Source organism: Ylistrum balloti, unplaced genomic scaffold (assembly GCF_031769215.1).
Source record: "Ylistrum balloti isolate Yb309-2 unplaced genomic scaffold, AGI_CSIRO_Ybal_v1 Utg369652, whole genome shotgun sequence".
In the NCBI taxonomy this organism is placed as follows: Eukaryota; Metazoa; Mollusca; class Bivalvia; order Pectinida; family Pectinidae; genus Ylistrum; species Ylistrum balloti.
In genome coordinates this window covers 164,407-184,052 of record NW_026781907.1, presented here as the reverse complement: position 1 = coordinate 184,052, position 19,646 = coordinate 164,407, and the positions used below count along the sequence as shown (strand labels likewise).

Sequence of the window (19,646 nt, the reverse complement as noted above, 5' to 3'; positions counted from 1 at the left end):
ATTTAGATAAAGAATAATAATTATTATTATCAATTAATCATAGTTTTAAGTTTCCTTGGAAAACGTGAGCAGGATGACCTTTGACTCCTAATCCAGTAACTCGAAATACAGAACCAGAGGCGGGAAATGCCTCGCGCTCATCGTCAGTAGACCCTGCTGTTGCGGAAGTTACAAAGAGCTCGTCAAAATTCTTCCCGCCAAAACAACACGATGTAGTTCTTTTACAGGGCAATTGGATTTTTCGGAGAATTTTACCTAAAACATGTACGCACATAAACATTAATACACATAATACTAATAATTAAACTTGTAAACCATACTAAAGGACATTCCCTGTCTTTTTGTGATAAAGTCCAAAACGTTTAAGTATTTATTCAACCTATGGTGAGTCATGTTGACCAATCAAACCATGTTAAAATATTGCTAGATATATTAGTATGAACTATTTTGAAATATATGATATGTAAATCTACTACGATACCGTAAATCTGCGGAAATGATGAGAAATATAAAAAAAAAGGGGGGGGCCATCAGAGACGGGTTATGCTCCCCGAACGCCTCAAAATTTAAGGATACAAAATAGCAAAGGATAATAACTCCTAAATTATACAAACGAGAGTGCGCTGCACTTCTTATTGCTGTGATCTATCTACCTATGAAGTTTTTGTGTTATGTTCTGGACAAAATTATGACGGACGGACAAAGCGACGACTACAAGGTTCGGGAAGTATAAAAACAAAACAAACAAAAAATGTTTGTTATATATAATTAAATTTGCTGTTAATTACATACTTAATTGTTTGTTGCGAGAATTCAGTTGAAGAGGTTAGAGTTCACTACATTAACTATATTAAAAGCTGCAGTATATGGCAAATATTTTAAGTGTTTCAAAAATGAACTGAATAAACACTGGTAACACATTGATTTATCAAAAACACCAGCATGTCACCATAATCATAATCCAAAATCAAATTTAATAAAACTAGGGCAAAATAAGAACAACACTAGTTTTCACGGAGACTTTTGAAAAAGCACAAGGAGAATAAGACCAGGTGTTCCGGAAGTGTAAGTTTTTTCTGCTTCATCTACGACGCATCGCCATGTAAACCTTGGTCAATCCAAGCAAGCATATTCATGAGCTTTAGTGTCGTTACAATTAACTTTCGTATATATAACAAATTTCTTTGTTTTGGGCAAGTAATGATTCCTTGACTAAAGTATGGACGTCTCACCTGTCTGCGGGTTGAAGCAGATCACCTGTCCCGTGCCGTAGAAAGCCACCCAAAGGTTATCATCTGTGTCGATAGTCATACCATCTGGTAAACCAAGATCGTCGGGGTCAGAGGGGTCAAAGGTCCCGAACTCTACCACTGCTCTTCTATTACCTATGGTAGACATTGAACACAACAGAACTCGAATTTGAATGGAATGATAAACACCTATTAGAGCGTTGTAACACAGACAAAAATGACTTATGATCGTCTGTCTCGAAGTAGGTATACAAACCTGCTTCAAAAGGTATCGTTCACTTATGTGTGTGACACAGGTCTTTCATAACCTAATACCATAGCTAGGATTCGAACCCGGCACCTCTGGCTTACCAGTCTGACGCTCAACCGATCCAGTTAAACAGTAGTTCTCTCTAGTCGTGCGGTATATTGCGGCTAGTATTTACAAGGGTTACATGTGTCTGTTGTACAATCTTGGATAAGCTATGGAATGAAGGAGCCTTTGGGCCAAATGTGGATTCGAGACCAACGGACAGCATGTCTAAAATTTTGTCCTATCACTATGACAACGACAGGGACACAAATATGACATCGAAAAATAAGACTGACCAAGTGTATTGGCGTCCACTATTTTTTTTCAACAGCTTCGGATTTTTCTGTTCTTAAACATAGGGTAAAGGGTTTTAAAATGGCCACTTTGTTGACTATTGTTATGAGACTCCATTTGGCTGATTACGCTGTCTATCACCACCTCATTATAATATTATAAATTCCACAAGCTTACGTCAAAATATGCATTTCAAAAGACATTTCACGGAGAAAGTTTATATTATGATCAATATTTTGCGTCTGTTTTCATCCATTACATATACAACTCACGTCTACCTAAAATATTATATAGTTTATAACATACGTATGTTTCCGGAAGTGACGTCATAGTCGAAGGCCATGATCTGACCTGGGGAGCTCTCAATGTAGTACATGGTCCTTTGGTCAGACGACCACGCTAAGCCGTTGGAAACGGTCATCTTGTCCACACGTTCTTGAAGGCTGCCCTCAGTATCAAGACAGTACAACTCTCCCTTCTCCATTTCGAACACTAGTGGGTCATAGGTCAGTATATCTCCCATACTCCCTGTAAAAATGGGATTGTGAAAACAACCGAAAGGCTCGCTGTATAATCAAGACATTTGGATAAAAAGGTATCACGTGACCGTATTATAAAAAATTGAAACGAGAAAGGATGTAATCGTGAAATCGTGTAAACGAAACAGAATAGTAATACTTTGTTAATTGTTACACATTAGAAATCCACCAAATGATTCTATATTATTTTACACTGACTTTAATTCAGTCTTCTAAGTGAAAAGTTTCATGAGTATTCCAACATATTAATTCCCGTACATACCTAACCAGAAGCGGCCAGCTGGGTCACACTTTCCGTCATTAAATTTATTCTCTATGCCGTTAAGAGGTATCTCGTGCAGTGTGGTCAGTTTCCGAGACGTCCAGTCCAGGTGTGCAACATCCCGCCCCAAACCTACTAGGTATCCCCCGTCCTTACAGGGCACAGCGCATCCCACCCTTTTATCTGAAACAGTATTTCTATGTTAATGAAATTTACTTTGTAACAAAGGTTTTCGTCAGAAACAACCTATGTTAACTTCTATGATGGTGAATAAAGTCGTTCTGAATCAATTGATATAATAACCTGGCCCCACTTGTATAAAACATCTCAACTTGAGATTTCCTCAAGTCGAGATTTTCCTAAGCTGATCTCTCCATGAAAATATCTTGTATGAAAATTCCTCAAGGAATTTCAGGACATCCTAGCCGATGACTTCCTCCTGTTCCTTGAGAAAATTTTATACAAGCCGTTTTTGAGGAGATATCAGCAGAGGAAAATCTCGACTTGAGGAAATCTCAACCAAGTGATTCCCTCAAAAATATACATCCATTAGAACAGTGTATACTCTTTCGATTCGCAGAGCGACATTATTTTGTTTCGTTGGTTTCAGAACATCAGTATTACTGACAACATTGTGATGAAACAGTTCTAAGCCTCCGTCGGTTATAAGATTGTACTTACACAAGTGAATAACACCCTACCATAATTTAGAATTAGATACAGTATAGCCAATGAATTAGAATGAAAGAAATATACTGAGGACGAAATCATTCATAAACAAGAACGACACGTGTGGTGAAATAATATGTACCTAAGGACAAATTAAGGCCAATGTAGAGCTAAATGTATATATCTATATAAAGAATCCTTCTAACGGTAAATCTTTGCAGTTGAAATCCCAAATCTGAAATGTGTATTGGAATTGTCATACATAGATATAAGTATATTCCAGGTTTGGTTTCTACAGTTCAGATACTTTATGAGAAAAATAACAATTCCAAACTCTCACATGTCATGATTAATAAACTAAGTCCAACTAATTGTCAACTAAATGTTAAAATCTTAATTTAAAGCATCCAGAGAGATGCCTTTGCTTGTACATAACCACGAAGCAGCTTTTATGATGATGACACTTGTAATTCTATTGATTAAATTTGGAAATCAGCACAAATAGTGGCGTTGCCACCACCCCTAGAAAACATTGCGGCTCTGTCGATCATGAAATAACAATGAATAGCATAATAGTTCTGTTTGAAGGTAAGATCACCCAACAGGCTATTGGTATAGCTGTAGGGAAAACCTATCTACTCTTGTGTTTCGTACGAGGCTGAATAACGAGGTAACAAATACCTTGTAAAGTCCTCCAATTTCACTTTCTGATATATTGATGACATCCTGTCTTACAGAAAAAAAACCAGAAATGGAATTCAAGGATACGGCAGACTCTTCTACATCTTCCGCTTACCTCTTTTATTTCGTACAATGAAACAAACGTTTACAGCTTTCGACCAAGCTGTATGAAAAGATGATGATTTCAGTTTTCCATGTTGCAAAATTTCCATCTCAGGATAGCAACCTACCTGCATCCCCAGCCTATGGTGTTTACATGTCGCACTTGATGCGATATTGTCGTGCAAGGTAGCACATAGTCCGTTAGAGCTTCATGGTCGTCATGATGATCATTTGTTCGAAAAATATTATATTTCTTTGTACGATCGATGCTCGTTTGTTTATCTGCTGGTTCCGTTGTTGTAAATCTAATTCTCATTTGAAAATGTGACATTACTGACTTGGGGTGACCAAGATTTACACGGTAGGTGTCGTCGTTGAAGAAGAAGACGCATAATTCTCCGTAACACCTGGTCTTGTTTTTCCTTTCTACGTGCCTATTTTGCCATAATTCCATTGAATTCGTGTTTATATTTCGTGAATATGTCGGAGTTGATGTGTTGCTAGATGTGATATACTTACCAAGGTGTACTTTGTCCACGTTTCCAGTAAGGGAATCCCATCTGTAAACGTTCTGTTCTGTTATGTCCACGAACAGGAGGCTTTGGGTACCATCTTCCCAATGCGGTCCCTCTCCAGTCCCCGTAACATTAGGAATAAGTACTTCTACAGACATCGCGCGTCAGTGTTTATATCTGAAACAATAGGGACATATGTAATCAATATACAAGAACGGCTTCAATAAAACATCATTACTATATGAACCACCGAATATCTATATACAGTACTTGTGATAATCTTTTACTTTACCCGTCTCTAAAGTGTATGTGCTGAAATGTTGACCGAAGATGTGCTAAATTCAGATACATTTGTAACAAGAGATGATCATGTCAGTCATTTACATTCACATGAATTTTAAGAATCTAGGATTATCTTGATAAGCCGTCATCAAGTGAACTGCATGTCACGGGTCACTAACATTGAAAACTAAGCGTGAACATTATAGTTCATGTAATCATCTTTCACCATATCCGTCTTTCAAGTATATGTGTCGAAAAGTTTACTTAAAATGTGCTTTATTCAAATGCATTTGTAAGAAGAGATGACTATGCGGGTCGTTTACATTATTTTGAATTTTAACTCAAGGATCGCTGAGATTAGTCGTTACCAAGCAAACAGCATACCACGAGCATCGTAAACTAAGCGGGTGGTTTCAGTATTTCGATTTCAAATGAAACATTCCAGCTTCTTTTCCGGTCGGTAGGATTAATATTTAGCAAATAATTCGATATTTGCACCTAAAATATCGAGTTTCTTGTCAGGTATCGAAAGCTTACAACCAAGGTGGGTTGAGATGTAAGGTGATGAATACTAGACAATTTAATTCTCGTGTGATCATGTTCTCTTCCAGAATTTTCTTTTAGTATGTATTGATGTAGATTTACGCGGTGTTGGTGAAACAGGAATACCTTACCAGATTTAACACCCTTCTCAAAACACCCTTCTCGAAAAACCCTTCTCGAAACACCCTTCTAAAAACGCCGTCATCAAAAAACCCTCCTCAAAACACCTTCCTGAAAACACCCTCCTTAAACCACCCTTCTCAAAATACCTTCTCAAGGATTTCCACGTAGTTTGTCTTGTTCTAGTTTATATTTTTATAGTTCTTGTTTTATTTATTTATTTTGATCCACAAATTTCATCAATTGCACGATACAATTTGTAATTATAACATCTCTTGACGAGGCTTTCACTTTCACTAGTTAGAAAAACCCTTTAGCGAGAAATTGTCTGATAGATATAAAAAGTCGGACAACGTTGGAAAATAAATACAAAAATAGATAAGTGAAATGAAAATGTGAAATCATTTTCAGGATTTCTGTTAGAAAGATGGAAGCTTTTAGTACGAGATTTTCTCCTGCTATGGAAATACTGAAGAGAGTAGTTATCATTCAGCGATAACGAAATAATACAGCTCAGTATCATTGTTATTATATGCGATATCAATGCCAGTTAATCGTTAGGTTATTAAAATGTAATGTCAATGGAATTCTAACTAATATTTTAAATACTTTTAAACTCTACATAATTTTGTACGAAATGTTGCGTACTCACCAGACACGGCTTCGTCCTTCTTGTCTGTGTTAATTCGTATCAATGAATGTACACCACGTGTATGGTGGCATGTTCAGGCCACGCAGGGTATCCCGATGAATAACTCTATCTACCATATATACTTCCCTGGACGCCGATTCAATATCAATATGAATTTTAAAAAATTATCATGGTAGATTAAGGTATGATACGTTAACTGAAACACTCATCTAGACGGGGTTTATCTCTATAATTTACGGTACGAGTATCTGACAAACCACAGATAAGATAGCTGATAAATGGAGGTATATTTAATAAAGGGACTAGAACAGCTGGTGTCAAGACCGGCATTCTACAACAGTTTCGTCCTTCTGGGACATTTTAACGAGGCCCTAAGGTGTTAAAAGCTAAGAGATGGCTGAAAAAATGAAGTAGAAACAAATTACATGGGAATGTGGACTTAACCAACGATTTAATACATTGTTTTATAATTTCAATATTGAATGATTTTCAAAACGGTCGATTTTACTTAATGTTTGGTAGGAAACCAAGATTGCCTATCGATTAAGCTTTTTGTATGAAGAGGCAGCAAAAGTGTTCATGCCCTTGCAGATGTAGATGAACAGACGAACATCAAGAAAATACCAACATGTCAAAATAATCATAATCCAAACTCAAATTCCATGAATAAGACCAGATGTTCCGGAAGTGTAAGAGTCTTCTCCTTCATCGACGACACCCGCCATGCAAACCTTGGTTAATCCATGAAAGTAATGACACGTTTTCAAATAAGAGCAAGGTATACCTCAACAGAACCAACAGGCAAAATAACGAGCATCAAACACGTCCAGCTTCATATCGCACAAAAATAGAAAGTTCTCAATGAGATCACTGTGGCGACCATAAGAGTTAGTATATGATGTTACCACCGTACAGAAGGAACATTATAGTACGAGGTGCCATCAAAGAGCGTGGAGATCAAGGTTTAGTCAAAACGTTGGTACACGAGGGAAAGTTGGAGAAGTAGGAGGAAGATGTTTATATTGTCACAAAACAAGAGAACTAAAATGGGTTTTTTTTTTTTACAATAAAATAGTTTTATAATTGCTTGAAGAAACATCCAAAGTGCTAAATAGGCATCCTCAGTAGCAAAACGCACTTGTACATGTTCCATTGTTTTGGCAATATTGTTTCAAACAATCCAAAGTAATTAAATACATTTTGTATGTTGGTGTGTATTTGATTAGTTTCAAAATATGTTATAAAAAAGAAATATTTATACTGTGATGCGGCCGTGATTCCGGACCGCCGGACCGGTTTCCGTTTTATGTGATATACATTGTTGATGTTTTCCGGTTGTTCGTTGAGTTTTACCGCCATTAAAGGTTTACAAAATTCTGACGAGTTAGCTTGTCATTGAGCAGACATCCTACAAATATTCAAGCTCAACAATACTAAAAAGTACCTCATCATCAGTCCCACTCCAGATATCAATAATAACCGGGCTGTATGAAAAATTAGTATCATTAGTATAAAGTAAAACATGGTATTATACTGGTAAGTACCTTATCACCATTCCCACTCCATATGTCAATAACAACCGGGCTGCTCAAGAAAATTCCATATCACCACCACTGTACGTGTGCTTAACCCCCCCCCCATCACTTCAGTGACCTGAAAAAAATATATTAGTTCATAAGTGTCTACACTAAATAAATAAATAATAATAATAAATGAAAATAAATAATAATAATAATATACACTACACAAGTCTGATCTTTCTTCTTTTATTGAGGAAACAGACTATTTATTCGCTAGTGTTTTTCTTTAGAGGTACGTTAAATGTTATAAGACAGATAACCTGTATTACAGTTTAAGATGACACCTTCAGTGCGTCAAATTCTTCATGAACTATGTATAATCGTTACAAAAGCTCATCTTGGAATCACGCAATGATTTCTGGACAGTTACATATAATTGAATGAAAAATAAATAAATTCCGTGTAACATTTAACTACGTTGCGATGATCAAGCCTTTAATAAAAAGTGAAAAGGTCATACGTAAATCTGAATTTCTCGATGTTCCAATCACCAGATCATTTAAAAACTTATCATATCTAGTCCATTTTAATTCCTTAAATAATCGGAGTAATTCTTGATCAAGCGTAAATTGGAAATATCGAGAAAATCCAATTTGCATATTTAAATAACTCCTTTAAATATGTTGTCAAGTTTGGACATAGTTACGTTTAAAAGCAACCTTTCAAAGCAAACACTCCCCCACCATCCTCCCTTTAGTGTTTTTCTTATATTGGTGTCATGACGTCGTCTATGTGGCGATTGAGTCATTTATATACATGGTGCTGTTTCACTTAAAATTCAACGCAACGAATAAAACCAACCTGTCAAGAGGTATTTATGTTTAAAATTACTAGATACGAAGCAATATTTTCGCTAAAAAGTTGCAATATGGTGTGATTTTGAAGCTATTGGGGTTCTAGTGTAGCGGATCTGTTTCACATACGTTCAATATACGTTACCTATCCTGTATACATAATGATACCATGTAACATTTTTTGACAAAAAATGTTAAACGGATGTGAAGAGCGAGATTTAATACTTCAATTTATGAAATGCAATGCCCGACATTACTTCACTATATGATTACATTGGTAATTTTAGATTAGTGTATTTTGCAATGAATGGAATTGAAACACCGCGATTAAAATTTGTCCTGTTGTATATAAAAAAAATCAAAAGCATGTTTAAAACAAGTCTTCAAAAAGACTACTGGCTACTCTTGGTTGTCGCATGAATAATGTTCCCCAAAAAGGTGCTCTTCCTATATATACTCCTAAACGCTTCACTGAATCTATGTTCGTTACGGTATACTGAGGTTTTATACACTGTTGGGGGTCCTTGTTAAATGCTTGTTACTGTGTCTTCTTTTCATGGCATTTATGAATGAATTTCCGTTATTGTCTGTACAAAACGTTAAACCATAAGAGATGTATGATTCAAACAGGTTCCGTCTTTAAATTCCTTTATTTAACTTTTAATCAATTGCTGAAAAATTGCATCCAGCCGTTATTATGTATGATCAAGGGCCCCTTCGTATGACTGTCATGTCCAAGTTATGTGTGTGTGTGTGTGTTGTGTGTGTGTGTGTATGAGAGAGAGAGAGACAGAGAGAGAAAACTGGAATCACTTTTGATCATTGTACAGGACCTTGCAAATTATATATATTACTTGTCCGTATTGTCTATTTCTTTTGTTTACTTCATTGATCATATGTTCTGTTGTTTGTACATATATACACTATGAAACAAATAAAAGAAGTTTGTGTACACAAATATACAACACATTACTAAATCACTTGGTTTAACTATTTATAAATAGTAGACTCAAAGACTTCACAACATAAAAAATAATATTGTTATATCAAATGTTGTTAGATATTGTCATACAAACTAGAAAGCAAATAACAAGAAATCAATACACATCACTGTGTTCTGGTCAAGTCACTGGGAATTCAGCGCACGAGCCAGGTACACAGATACATATGAATATATACATGTGCTTTTATACACACTTGGGGAAACTAAATACCTGTTTCAAAATCTCTTAGCAGATTCAATATAACGCTGTGAACACAGGCACAAATAGAAGAATTGTTATTCTAACCAACTAAGATAAATACCCAATCACACTATAACGTAGGTTTAATTGAGTATCAAGATGTAAATGAAATAAATAGGGCTAAATAAATGGGGCAGTAGAGAAAGAAGTGATCCACATCTTCTACACGACTGTCACGACATATACATGATATATGGATTGTTATTTCACAGTTCACTGCCCTAGTGCTGTATTTAAGATAAACTTTCTATTGTTTCAGCCGGAATGGGATTTTTCTAACTTGTGAAAGCCCTGGAACCCCTGTATCATTTGTAGTGTGAGTGTATATATTGATGTATGTTATTATATGAATATTCATCAAGCTCGTTAAGTAGATATTATACTTCTGATAAGGTGTTGATGAGTGTGATTAACTAGTCCCATTAAATCTAGTATTCTATCGTACATATTATAGTAGCTATAATATCAGATCATTCCAAGTCTACCAGATCATTTGTTTCTGTTTTGTTCTAGCGCCAACTTTATCGAATAATACTTAGCAATACTTTCACAAATATCGCGGTAACCCTAGGAAAACTCGAGGACGAACGGTTTCCTGAAGGGGTAGTATGTAACCTTGGTAAATACTAGTCGCAATATACTGCTCGGCAAGAGAGAACTTCTCTTTAGCTCTATCGGTTTGAATACTAGCGGAGGCAAGGAAATGGATATCGTTCAATTTGGACATAAAATAAAATAAAACTAAACCCCATTCTCTAAATGTGGGAGTTGATATGTCTATATACAAATTAATCATTGACCATTTATGAAATTGAAATAAAAGTTGAGATTTTATGAAGGTAAATATAAACTCATATTGTTTCAGAGATAATTTAAAGACATTTTCTACTTTTGAAAAGACAATAATAGGCAACATACCCAAGTTAAAGTGATTTTATGCTATAATAATGTTATGGATGGAGCATTTTGGTAAATGAGTGAGGCAAAGAAATATACATTTAACAATTGAAAACATTTAAGAAAATAAATCAATATTGGAATAAATAACAAAGTTGAATGGAGTTACCTCCCCTACACCGACTGTGTTAGATATGAAAATAACAATTAAAGGTAAATTTCATACAAATTTATGTTGGATGTATTTTGAGCTCAGACGTATGTAATCCGCACCAAATCGCATATCCAAGAAAATTCAAACTGCTTAACACCTCCACGACATTAAAATTGATGGAAGTTGTACTGATAGACAGATGAAATTCTCGACATGATATGATATGAACACCTCAGTTTAGCTAATGCGTCCATAAACATTCAAATATACCAAAACAGACTTATTTGATAATGTAGCAGATAGATACGTAAACGTTCCCCACAAACCAATGAAGGTGTAGCTGATAGATACGTAAACATTCCCCACAAACCAATGAAGGATGTCTTTATGTAGCTGATAGATACGTAAACATCCCCCACAAACCAATGAAGGTGTAGCTGATAGATACGTAAACATCCCCCACAAACCAATGAAGGATGTCTTTATGTAGCTGATAGATACGTAAACATTCCCCACAAACCAATGAAGGATGTATTTATGTAGCTGATAGATACGTAAACATTCCCCACAAACCAATGAAGGATGTCTTTATGTAGCTGATAGATACGTAAACATTCCCCACAAATCAATGAAGGATGTCTTTATGTAGCTGATAGATACGTAAACATTCCCCACAAACCAATGAAGGATGTCTTTATGTAGCTGATAGATACGTAAACATTCCCCACAAACCAATGAAGGTGTAGCTGATAGATACGTAAACATTCCCCACAAATGAAGGATGTCTTTATGTAGCTGATAGATACGTAAACATCCCCCACAAACCAATGAAGGATGTCTTTATGTAGCTGATAGATACGTAAACATCCCCCGCAAACCAATGAAGGATGTCTTTATGTAGCTGATAGATACGTAAACATTCCCCACAAACCAATGAAGGTGTAGCTGATAGATACGTAAACATTCCCCACAAATCAATGAAGGATGTATTTATGTAGCTGATAGATACGTAAACATTCCCCACAAACCAATGAAGGATGTCTTTATGTAGCTGATAGATACGTAAACATTCCCCACAAACCAATGAAGGTGTAGCTGATAGATACGTAAACATTCCCAACAAACCAATGAAGGTGTAGCTGATAGATACGTAAACATTCCCCACAAACCAATGAAGGATGTCTTTATGTAGCTGATAGATACGTAAACATTCCCCACAAACCAATGAAGGTGTAGCTGATAGATACGTAAACATCCCCCACAAATCAATGAAGGATGTATTTATGTAGCTGATAGATACGTAGACATTCCCCACAAATCAATGAAGGATGTATTTATATAGCTGATAGATACGTAGACATTCCCAACAAACCAATGAAGGTGTAGCTGATAGATACGTAGACATTCCCCACAAACCAATGAAGGATGGCTTTATGTAGCTGATAGGAACGTAAACATTCACTACAAACCAATGAAGGTGTAGCTGATAGATACGTAAACATCCCCCACAAACCAATGAAGGATGTCTTTATGTAGCTGATAGATACGTAAACATCCCCCACAAACCAATGAAGGATGTCTTTATGTAGCTGATAGATACGTAAACATTCCCCACAAACCAATGAAGGTGTAGCTGATAGATACGTAAACATTCCCCACAAACCAATGAAGGATGTCTTTATGTAGCTGATAGATACGTAAACATTCCCCACAAAACAATGAAGGATGTATTTATGTAGCTGATAGATACGTACACATTCCCCACAAACCAATGAAGTTTTACTTGGAATGGTACACAAGCCCATAATCCCGTATAACTGTAAGATATACTGTATTCAGTTCTTGTTTGGCGTGTCGATGACATTCCCTAGAAACTATGGAAGGATAGCTGGTGTCTACGCTAACAAGTGCCGAGGATTACATTAACACACAGTATATATTCATATCTCGTTAATGTCCAGGACTCTAAATACATACATCTCCATATGTACGAACACATACATGCCTATTTATACGGACACATACATGCCTATTTATACGGACACATACATGCCCATATGTACGAACACATACATGCCCATATGTACGGACACATACATGCACGTATGTACGAACACATTCAAGCACTTATGTACGCATCCCCCGAGTTTCAGTAATGCAGAGACAAACAACTTATACCAAGTGTGTTTGTTTTATGATAACATTATCAGTACGTTCTCGATTACAAACAGGAGACTGGTTTGGCCGGAACGTGTGCCTCTATCCCACCGATGTAAGTGGTTTTTTTTTACCTGACATCATATAATTCACATGTCTCGTCATCAGATTCGTTATCAATCACATCCTTCAATATAAACATTTTTTCGTCACCTAAACAATCCATTTGCTTGAGTCAGTAACGACTTACCATTTATTGTAGAAATAAGCCAGTGAAGTGTCCCCAGGAACCCACGACAGTTAGGACACAATGACTGTGGAGGTAGCTATCGCAAACGTCAATTGTATCCTTGGGGAAGGACCACACTGGGACCATCAGGAACTGAGACTCCTCTTCGTGGATATACTGGCCAACAAAGTGTACAAGTGGGATCCCGTTACAGAAAATTTGGATAGTGTTACTTTAGGTAAAAATTGAATACCTGGTCAGTGTTGCTCTTAGTGAAACAGTGATACTCTAAGTAAAACAAGTCCACAGTGATAATCTAGGTTAAACATCCACAGTGATAATCTAGGTAAAGTAAGCCACCACAGTATTTCTCAGATAGTGACACTTCGAAAAAACAAACAAACTGAAAAGTGTTACTTAAGGTAGAACACAAAACAAGTTAATACAAAACTGGATGCTCTGGGGCGGTACATATAATCTGGGGCGGTACATATAATCTTGGGCGGTACATATAATCTAGGGCGGTACATATAATCTAGGGCGGTACATATAATCTGGTGGGGCAGTACATATAATCTAGGGTAGTACATATAGTCACATATAATCTAGGGTAATCTAGGATGGTACATATAATCTAGGGTGGTACATATAATCTAGGGTGGTACATATAATCTAGGTCGGTACATATAATCTAGGGCGGTACATATAATCTAGGGCGGTACATATAATCTAGGGTGGTACATATAATCTAGGGCGGTACATATAATCTAGGGCGGAATATATAATCTAGGTCGGTACATATAATCTAGGTCGGTACATATAATCTAGGGCGGTACATATAATCTAGGGCGGTATATAATCTAGGGCGGTACATATAATCTAGGGCGGTACATATAATCTAGGGCGGTATGTAATCTAGGGCGGTGCATATAATCTAGGGCGGTACATATAATCTAGGGCGGTATGTAATCTAGGTCGGTACATATAATCTAGGGCGGTACATATAATCTAGGGTGGTACATATAATCTAGGGCGGTATGTAATATAATCTTGTGCGGTACATATAATCTAGGGCGGTACATATAATCTAGGGCGGTATGTAATCTAGGGCGGTGCATATAATCTAGGGCGGTACATATAATCTAGGGCGGTATGTAATCTAGGTCGGTACATATAATCTAGGGCGGTACATATAATCTAGGGCGGTACATATAATCTAGGGCGGTACATATAATCTAGGGTGGTACATATAATCTAGGGCGGTGCATATAATCTAATCATATAATCTAGGGCGGTATATAATCTAGGGCGGTGCATATAATCTAGGGCGGTACATATAATCTAGGGCGGTATGTAATCTAGGGCGGTGCATATAATCTAGGGCGGTACATATAATCTAGGGCGGTACATATAATCTAGGGCGGTACATATAATCTAGGGCGGTACATATAATCTAGGGCGGTACATATAATCTAGGGCGGTACATATAATCTAGGGCGGAATATAATATAGGGTGGTACATATAAACTAGGTCGGTACATATAATCTAGGGCGGTACATATAATCTGGGGCGGTACATATAATCTAGGGCGGTACATATCATCTGGGGCGGTACATATAATCTGGGGCGGTACATATAATCTAGGGCGGTACATATCATCTGGGGCGGTACATATAATCTAGGGTGGTACATATAATCTAGGTCGGTACATATAAATATAGGGTGGTACATATAATCTAGGGTGGAATATAATATAGGGTGGTACATATAATCTAGGGCGGTACATATCATCTGGGGCGGTACATATAATCTGGGGCGGTGCATATAATCTAGGTCGGTAAATCTAGGTACATATAATCTAGGGCTAGGGCGGTACATATAATCTAGGGCGGTACATATAATCTAGGGCGGTACATATAATCTGGGGCGGTACATATAATCTGGGGCGGTACATATAATCTAGGGCGGTACATATAATCTGGGGCGGTACATATAATCTAGGGCGGTACATATAATCTAGGGCGGTACATATAATCTAGGGCGGTACATATAATCTGGGGCGGTACATATAATCTTGTGCGGTACATATAATCTTGTGCGGTACATATAATCTGGGGCGGTGCATATAATCTAGGGCGGTACATATCATCTAGGGCGGTGCATATAATTTAGGGTGGTACATATAATCTAGGGCGGTATGTAATATAATCTTGTGCGGTACATATAATCTAGGGCGGTACATATAATCTAGGGCGGTACATATAATCTAGGGCGGTATGTAATCTAGGTCGGTACATATAATCTAGGGCGGTACATATAATCTAGGGTGGTACATATAATCTAGGGCGGTACATATAATCTAGGGCGGTACATATAATCTAGGGCGGTACATATAATCTGGGGCGGTACATATAATCTAGGGCGGTACATATCATCTGGGGCGGTACATATAATCTGGGGCGGTGCATATAATCTAGGTCGGTACATATAATCTAGGTCGGTGCATATAATCTAGGGCGGTACATATAATCTAGGGCGGTACATATAATCTAGGGCGGTATGTAATCTAGGGCGGTGCATATAATCTAGGGCGGTACATATAATCTAGGGCGGTACATATAATCTAGGGCGGTACATATAATCTAGGGCGGTACATATCATCTGGGGCGGTACATATAATCTGGGGCGGTGCATATAATCTAGGTCGGTACATATAATCTAGGGCGGTACATATAATCTAGGGCGGTACATATAATCTTGTGCGGTACATATAATCTGGGGCGGTGCATATAATCTAGGGCGGTACATATAATCTAGGGCGGTACATATAATCTGGGGCGGTACATATAATCTAGGGCGGTACATATAATCTAGGGCGGTACATATAATCTAGGGCGGTACATATAATCTTGTGCGGTACATATAATCTAGGGCGGTACATATAATCAAGGGCGGTACATATAATCTGGGGCGGTACATATAATCTAGGGTGGTACATATAAAATAAGTCAAACACCGGGCAATGTCACAAACAAAGCTAACCCGATATTTTTATAAACCCAAACTCCCCTTCTCATATACATGAATTTAACGATATTAGTATAAACCAAAATTTACGGCGATTGGAATGGTGTCTTTGTTCGTCTTGTTGTAGAGGACACAGTTGGGGCCGTTGTTCCGTGTAAGAAAGGAGGCTACCTGGTAGGTCTTGGACGTACAGTAGCTCATTTGGACTGGTCATCTCAAAAAGTGACAAAGTTGCAAGAAATACCACTAAATGGCACCAAAAACAGGTTTAATGACGCTAAGTGTGATCCTGCAGGTAGATTCTGGACAGGTAAGAACAATCAGTATACCATTATGTTAAAATTTAAATTCAATATCATGCGTTCTCTAAGTGTCTTTGATTTTTGCAGTCAGGTATCATACAGTGTCAGGATTTTATTCTTTGAGAATCCCTTACTAAACAATTGATTTGAGGGGGAAAAGAAAGGCTCTTTAAGGTAGATCTAACCTGAACCATCAACAGACTTTTGACCAAGTTATATCTTACAGGGAGTATGGGCCACCAAATATCACAAAATCCTAACATTTTTGAACCCGAGAAGGGCGAGTTATACTGCTTCGATGCTGATGGCACCATCCACAAGCGCGTGGAGAAAGTGGGGATCTCTAACGGCCTAGTGTGGACTCAGGACCGACGTACCATGTACTATATAGATACCGTGCCAGCACAAGTTTACGGCTTCGACTACGACATCAACACTGGAGCTATCAGTACGTATGTAATATCCAGAAATGACATAAACGGGAAGTCAGCTTGCTATACGGTCGTCATGGTGATCTTATTGAGAAATGGTCTATTTCATTGTGTGATATAAAGTTGGAAACCTCTGATCCTAATTAGTTAACCTGTTGGTTCCGTTGTTGTTAACCTTGTTCTCATTTGAGAAGGGTGACATTACTTGCTAGGGTTGAATGGCGGGGTTCGTAAATAAAGCAGAAAAAGCGTACTCTTCCGGAACACCTACATGTGCATTTTCAGGAGTCTCTGTGTAATTTTGTTTGTTCATAATTTGCCCTAGTTTTATTGACATTGTCAATAAATGTGTCTGTGGTACTTGTAAACATGTGCGATGTCGTTCTTCTTTTTGTCCAACGTAGAACTATCTGACTCATAACGCACCTGATATATATATAGGATTGTCTTGGTAACATGACAGACTAGGTGTGCTAGTTTTGTGGTGCTACAGAAAACTGAGAATCTGTATTCAAAACACACGGATTGGTGTGTGGTCTAAAGTTAAACTACAAGTAGTAGATGTGATTTCTACACAATTTCCGATGCAGTTATACCAATAACTTTCAAATACATGGTTGACATATCTGATTTGCAATATAAATTTGACCTTCAGTGTGATTTTACTTTCGTTTCCTATTTCTATTCAGAGGTAACAGTCACAAGTTTTATAATATAGAAATGTGAAATGTTTATATCTACAGACTTGATATTTCCATGGTGTCTGTGAACTTTTCAGAAACGATAGTGCAAGGTTTAATCAGATGACAGCTTGGCAAGTAATCATAGGGAGAATCTTACATTGTGTTGTCGTTATGTTTTTGTCCTCGCCGCTTTGGTGGCAGCCAGATAAACGTTGAAATGAAACATCACACAACAGGTTTTCTAATTTAGCAAAGCGATCAATCAGTATAGGCCTAGTGTTGACGAGTCAGATTGTTTAGGAATATATTTACGTCACACTCGAGTCCATATCTCTGCAGCTTTTAACAGGCACAATGCTTTTGTTTTATATGAGCCCTGTTGCTGCAGACTCCTATAGTGTCACTTCGAGGCTGATTTTAACTAATTTAATGTCTAATGGTGAAGACATTACTTTGTATATGCAGTAAGGGCTTGTCTACATCATACAATTTAAACATGTACTTATGATGACTTAATATCTTTGTAAACACATTTAATATTAAGCTATTTTCGCATTTGTTTCTACTACAGCAAATAGGAGAGTTGTCATTGACTACAAGAGTTTTGACGACGCTGATTCTATGGGAGTCCCGGATGGAATGACAAGTGACATCGATGGCAATCTTTGGATCGCCAACTGGGGTTTCGGGAAAATCATTTGTTTTGATCCTAATTCAGGTGATAAGTCACTATCACTATCGACTTTAAAAGTTTCTTCAGCACTAAAACAGAATTACGAAGACTTTTCAATTCTTACTTTGAAATATATTAAATTTTCTTTATATTACGTTTCTTTCCTAGACGTTTCGCTTATCATAGTAAAGTTTAGAAGAATATCTTTTTTACCGTTTCATATAACGCATGTCATCTGTGGGTTGGTGATTCCCAGACTCGTCACTTTTGTGAAAGTATTCCCTTACGCGAGACCGATATTCGATTTTCTTTGTCCCTTTCCAATACACATCTGTTTTTATTGGTTTGTAATATTGAACTTTGCCTTGTTCCCGTCCTTTATCACTGTACTTCCTTCCTGAAACTTTGTGATATTATATGGTATTGTATTTTACTTACAGTGTAAGTGATGAGTGTCACTAGATCTTTACCGGTGATCTTATTTAATTGTAATTTGTTCCAGGAAAGAAACTGAGGACGGTTCAAATTCCCGCCATGAGAACAACTTCCTGTTGTTTCGGCGGGAAAAATTTGGATGAACTGTACGTCACATGTGCAAGTCAAGGAGCAACAGATGAGGAACTGGCAGCTTATCCATCGACAGGGTCCATATTCAAGGTCACGGGTTTAGGAGTGAAAGGGCTACAAGCCAACGTATATGAGGGATAGCACTCTCGTGGAATGATATTGGAAAATATTTTGTAACATCTTTGTAATACCACCTATCTCCACTTAGACTCTATTCTATGTACATAAACGTTACACTTTTTCTGATAAAAATGATTCCAGTGCTGTCGGTGGTTGTCGTTATGTTGTGTTTCAAAGGAACTACAACAGGTTAAATCTTATGCTAAATGCTAAATGTTCGTTGAGCATTTTAGCACCTATTGTGATAACACGAATCTTTGTCTCATTTTATAGAAGAAACGAAATAAATAAATATCAAATGGTAGAGATATGAATTTGAAAAATGTTTCCCCTTTTCTCCCACCTGTTGTTTAGTTTGATAATACAACATGACAAGTGCTTCATAAACAGAATGATAAATATTGTGTCGCAGCAAAAGCTTTGACTTTGTATCAAGCGATAAATTTCTCCTAATACACGAGGCAAGAAACCAAATGATGATTTTGCAAACGAAACAATAGTTAATAAAATTAATTTGGAATAGCTAAACAACACATAACGTGGGGAACACGGCATGCTTCGTGAAGGAGAACGTCGCTAAATATAT

The 19,646-nt window shown here is 37.1% G+C and overlaps 2 protein-coding genes across 2 annotated transcripts; one reads left to right on the top strand and one right to left on the bottom strand.

The window, feature by feature from the left end:
• Positions 1 to 37: 37 nt before the first annotated feature.
• LOC132557042 (regucalcin-like) lies at positions 38 to 4,762 on the bottom strand. The gene is made up of 5 exons (XM_060221510.1): positions 4,609 to 4,762; positions 2,638 to 2,820; positions 2,143 to 2,364; positions 1,233 to 1,385; positions 38 to 255 (listed from the first exon to the last, which is right to left on the bottom strand). The coding sequence occupies exons 1-5, from the start codon at positions 4,760 to 4,762 to the stop codon at positions 38 to 40; spliced, it is 930 nt and encodes a 309-aa protein (XP_060077493.1).
• Positions 4,763 to 13,337: 8,575 nt separating this feature from the next.
• On the top strand, positions 13,338 to 19,081 carry LOC132557396 (regucalcin-like). The gene is made up of 5 exons (XM_060221897.1): positions 13,338 to 13,494; positions 16,412 to 16,594; positions 16,813 to 17,034; positions 18,272 to 18,418; positions 18,876 to 19,081. The coding sequence occupies exons 1-5, from the start codon at positions 13,338 to 13,340 to the stop codon at positions 19,079 to 19,081; spliced, it is 915 nt and encodes a 304-aa protein (XP_060077880.1).
• Positions 19,082 to 19,646: the final 565 nt, after the last annotated feature.

Bases quoted from the DNA above. Each gene is read 5' to 3' on its own strand.
- LOC132557396 (XM_060221897.1), top strand. From the start codon at position 13,338: ATGACTGTGGAGGTAGCTATCGCAAACGTCAATTGTATCCTTGGGGAA. The intron at 16,595-16,812 runs GTAAGAACAATC...TATATCTTACAG, and splicing joins TGCAGGTAGATTCTGGACAG to GGAGTATGGGCCACCAAATA. The intron at 17,035-18,271 runs GTACGTATGTAA...TTTCTACTACAG, and splicing joins CATCAACACTGGAGCTATCA to CAAATAGGAGAGTTGTCATT.
- LOC132557042 (XM_060221510.1), bottom strand. From the start codon at position 4,762: ATGTCTGTAGAAGTACTTATTCCTAATGTTACGGGGACTGGAGAGGGA. The intron at 2,365-2,637 runs GTATGTACGGGA...CCATTTTTACAG, and splicing joins AGCTGGCCGCTTCTGGTTAG to GGAGTATGGGAGATATACTG. The intron at 256-1,232 runs GTGAGACGTCCA...TACATGTTTTAG, and splicing joins CTGCTTCAACCCGCAGACAG to GTAAAATTCTCCGAAAAATC.